This window comes from Gavia stellata, chromosome 10, assembly GCF_030936135.1.
Source record: "Gavia stellata isolate bGavSte3 chromosome 10, bGavSte3.hap2, whole genome shotgun sequence".
Taxonomy (NCBI): Eukaryota; Metazoa; Chordata; class Aves; order Gaviiformes; family Gaviidae; genus Gavia; species Gavia stellata.
The window spans coordinates 6,602,355-6,605,861 of NC_082603.1; the positions used below are offsets into that span (position 1 = coordinate 6,602,355).

At 46.7% G+C, this 3,507-nt stretch overlaps 1 protein-coding gene across 1 annotated transcript; it reads left to right on the forward strand.

Annotated features, from left to right (window-relative positions):
- Positions 1-1,604: 1,604 nt before the first annotated feature.
- Positions 1,605-2,771, forward strand: LOC104260806 (zinc finger protein 253-like). Its single transcript, XM_009816627.2, has one exon. It carries the CDS (start codon positions 1,605-1,607, stop codon positions 2,769-2,771), a length of 1,167 nt encoding a protein of 388 aa, XP_009814929.2.
- Positions 2,772-3,507: the final 736 nt, after the last annotated feature.

The following is a 3,507-nucleotide window of genomic DNA, read 5'->3' on the forward strand; positions in this document are numbered from 1 at the left end:
GCTCGGCGCCTGGCAGGGGGTGAGGAGGGGTTCCCGCTCTCAGGCACACGGTCCTAAATTAACGGGGACCGTCGAGGTTGGGGGGTGACTTGAGCCATTCTGTTCCAGGCAGCGACTGGCGAGGAAGGCTAACGCAGCTTGTTTTCTCTATCGCAGCAGAAGAAAGCGCGGCTTGTGTCTCGGATGAAGATGGCCTTTCTGAGACCTCAATAAGACCTTTCACTTAACGCGCGTTGCTATAACGCCTTTATAACTATTGAAACCTGCTGAAACTAAGGAGACAAGCTTTATGCATGCATGGAAATACAGAAGTATGTCCATTTTTACATATATCTGGTTTTATATATCTATGTGCTGGCGTTCAGAGAAGTCTTACCCAGACAAAAGCAGTTAAGAGGAAGTGAAGAAGCAGTGGGAGTAAAGGGAGCATGAAAAGTGGGTGTGAAGGAGAAGGTGCGGGTCGGAGGAGCAGCCAAGGTATCCATCAGGATGGGAAAAATGCAGTTTCTGAGCTTAGACTAGCAATTCCCTGTGACTGCAGGTTTAAACCAGATGAGTGAAAGCTTCCCTGTGAAACTGCTGTCAACAGAGGCTGCTGGGACAAATCTAGAAAACCTCTTGTGAATCCACGCTTTGGTATGGTATAAATGAAAGCATCTTCTTCACAAGGCAGTTTGTGACTCAGACAGGTATTTCTGCCCGATTACCATTGCTCATGTTCCCTGCTAGCGAGGTTGGTCTGCAAAGGGGGTTTACCCAGAGAATTTGAAGCTGTTCCAGCGGGATTACTAGCTGTGCTTTGAAGCCTGGGAGGACGATTAGTAAGCTTTCTGGACAGCTCTTTCATGCCTTTCCCTGCATATGTCGTCTTTGCATGGTGCTAGTTGGTAGTGGCACAGGGACCCCAAATATCCTCAAGACAGTGACAGTAATGCTGGTCAGGGTGTGAGGCCAAAGGTGCTCCCAAGCTCTCCAGATCCCCCTTCCATACATTGCTTCTGGTTTTGGCTGTTGGACTGACACAGTTTCTGGGTCTCATTGCGTTACCTAACTAGTTTCTGAAAGAAAACACCTTGTGACTGGTGCTCTTAGTTCGTATTTAGCAAGGTGAAAACAAGGATTAAGCATGAATCCTCAGAAAGAGACCTGTGGTGGGGGCAGCTCTGCTGTAGGACTTTGCTGAAAGTGTTTGCACGCCAGAGTTCTGAAGATTTCTCATCTTAGGTGAATTGAAAGTGGAAATTATCTATTTATATTTGTAGTGAAGGGTGGGTTATGATAGAGGATTTATCTTTATTAAATGTAGTCTGTCTGTATTTTGTATGCTGAATGTATATTTTATACATATATATAGTAGATGATTCTGTTTCTTCTACTACATAACTAATAGTCTGTCCCATTCTTTTAATCAGAAAAAAATCTTCGCTGTGATAACTGTATCTTATGTTAATATCAGAAAAATCACTGCTGAAACAGGTGTTTTATTTTCCAGGGAGGACTGTAAAGAGAGCTGAGAATGAGATCGATTTACCATGAAAGACCTGAAGCTCTTGGTGTACACATCGTCAATGAGCCGCAGATGAATGCAGCGTATCCCTCAGAGGATGGATGTGAACATGGAGTGGGACTCTGAGAATAACATTTGTGGCACAGGTGAGAAGCATCCAAATTATTCCAGAAAGACCACTAAGCAGGTGGGCCACGCATCTAGCCTCCAGAAGGAGGTAGTCATGAATTTCTCGCAGACATGCAGTCTTCGTGGCAACTCTGCTGGACCTTCAGGTAAGCAGGAGCTTCCTGCAGAGTTGCAGCGTGAAGACAAAGAAACCTATGGGACGTACTACCAGAAAAGAGGTGAGACTACAGCTGGGGCATTTGTCCCTTCTGGTACCAACTTTGACCTGCAGCGTGAAGATAAAGGTTTAGAGCGCTGTTCCTCTGAGCAGTCCAAGAAACCACGGAGAAGACTACGTGACGATAACGAAAATACTCTTCTTGCTGATGTGTTTGATGAGGACCTGGAGCCTGTCTCTGAGGAAGCTTTGCCCTATCGGTGCAAGAAGTGTGGTTCCTCTTTCCAGGGTATGAGCGAGCTGCAGGAACATAAGCGAACTCACCTCGTGGAAAACTCATACCGATGTCCCGTCTGTGCCAAAGAGTTCTTCCGTGCGGCAAATTTGCGAATGCACAAGCTCATTCATTCTAGTGACAGGCCACACAAATGTCCGGAGTGTGACAAGGGTTTCATTCGCACGGCTGATGTCTGGAGGCACCTACGCAATGTGCACAAGATAGAGCGCTCCATGGTGATCTTGGGAAACGGCATGGCTAGGAACCCATGGTCAATAGTGCACCGTAATCAACACACTGTTGAGTACACTGATCAGCCTTGCGCAGAAAACCAAAAATCTGAGGAAGACGACTATAAACCTTACGCCTGTCCAACCTGCGGCAAAGGTTTTGATAAGCCTAACCTGCTTTCCAAACACAAGGTGATCCACCGGCAAGACAAGCCCTATAAGTGTCAGGAATGTGGCATGGCGTTTGTCCAGCTGCTCAGGCTGAAAAGACACCAACAGACTCACTCTGGGGAGCGCCCTTTCTATTGCGAGGAGTGCGGAGGGACGTTCACCCGGCTGGCATCGCTCCAGCGCCATCACCGCATCCATACCGGAGAGAAGCCCTATTCTTGCAATTACTGTGGTCATTCCTTCACCGAGTCAGGTACCCTACGGAGGCATGAGCGCACACACAAACTGGACAAATCTTAATTCTTAGGTCATTTGTGATTGTGGTCTCCTTGGTTGCTTCTTACCTGAAAGAGGCCTGCTCCGTGGGGCTGGAGAAAGCACTCCACTGCAGGCGCTCTGGCCAGTCCAGACCCACTTCCCAGCAGTGGGTGACGGGGAACACTGCATCCCGGGGATCTCTGCAACTTGTACTGGTGGAGGTTGCTCTCGCTGGCTCTGAACTGGCTTTGTATGAAAAAATAAGCTAATTACCACTGAGAAAATGAAATGTGAGACTTGAGAAGACTGAAATCACTCACATGTGCTAGCACTGTCTCAATTTGCTGAACTGATGGTGCATCGGCTTGAGCTTTTTGCAAGGATGCACGGGCTATGAGACCTCTCTGCAGTCTTGGTCACTGGATAAATTGGCCCTGCCCTCTTGAGTGTGATGGCTCTTTGACACTGGGTTTGGAGATCTGTTGTTGCAGGTCTTTGCTAAATCAGAACAGTCCAGAGTTGTCCCTCTGTCCCTTCTCTCCTTGCATTCTGCTGAGTTTTTCTTTCCATTACTTTTTTTTTATTTGGAGGGGAAGTATCATGTTGGTTATTTAAAAAAAAAAAACAAACCCACAAAACAGTTCCTTAATAAACTCAACAGTTACCAGCTGCATTTCATAAATGTTTCTGTCTAAGGGAGTACCGATCCCTTATGCACTTTCGTGTGATTACTTAAATGTCTGTTAATAATGGAAAAAGCGTTATTTTCGCTATGACG

Bases quoted from the DNA above. Each gene is read 5' to 3' on its own strand.
- LOC104260806 (XM_009816627.2), top strand. From the start codon at position 1,605: ATGGATGTGAACATGGAGTGGGACTCTGAGAATAACATTTGTGGCACA.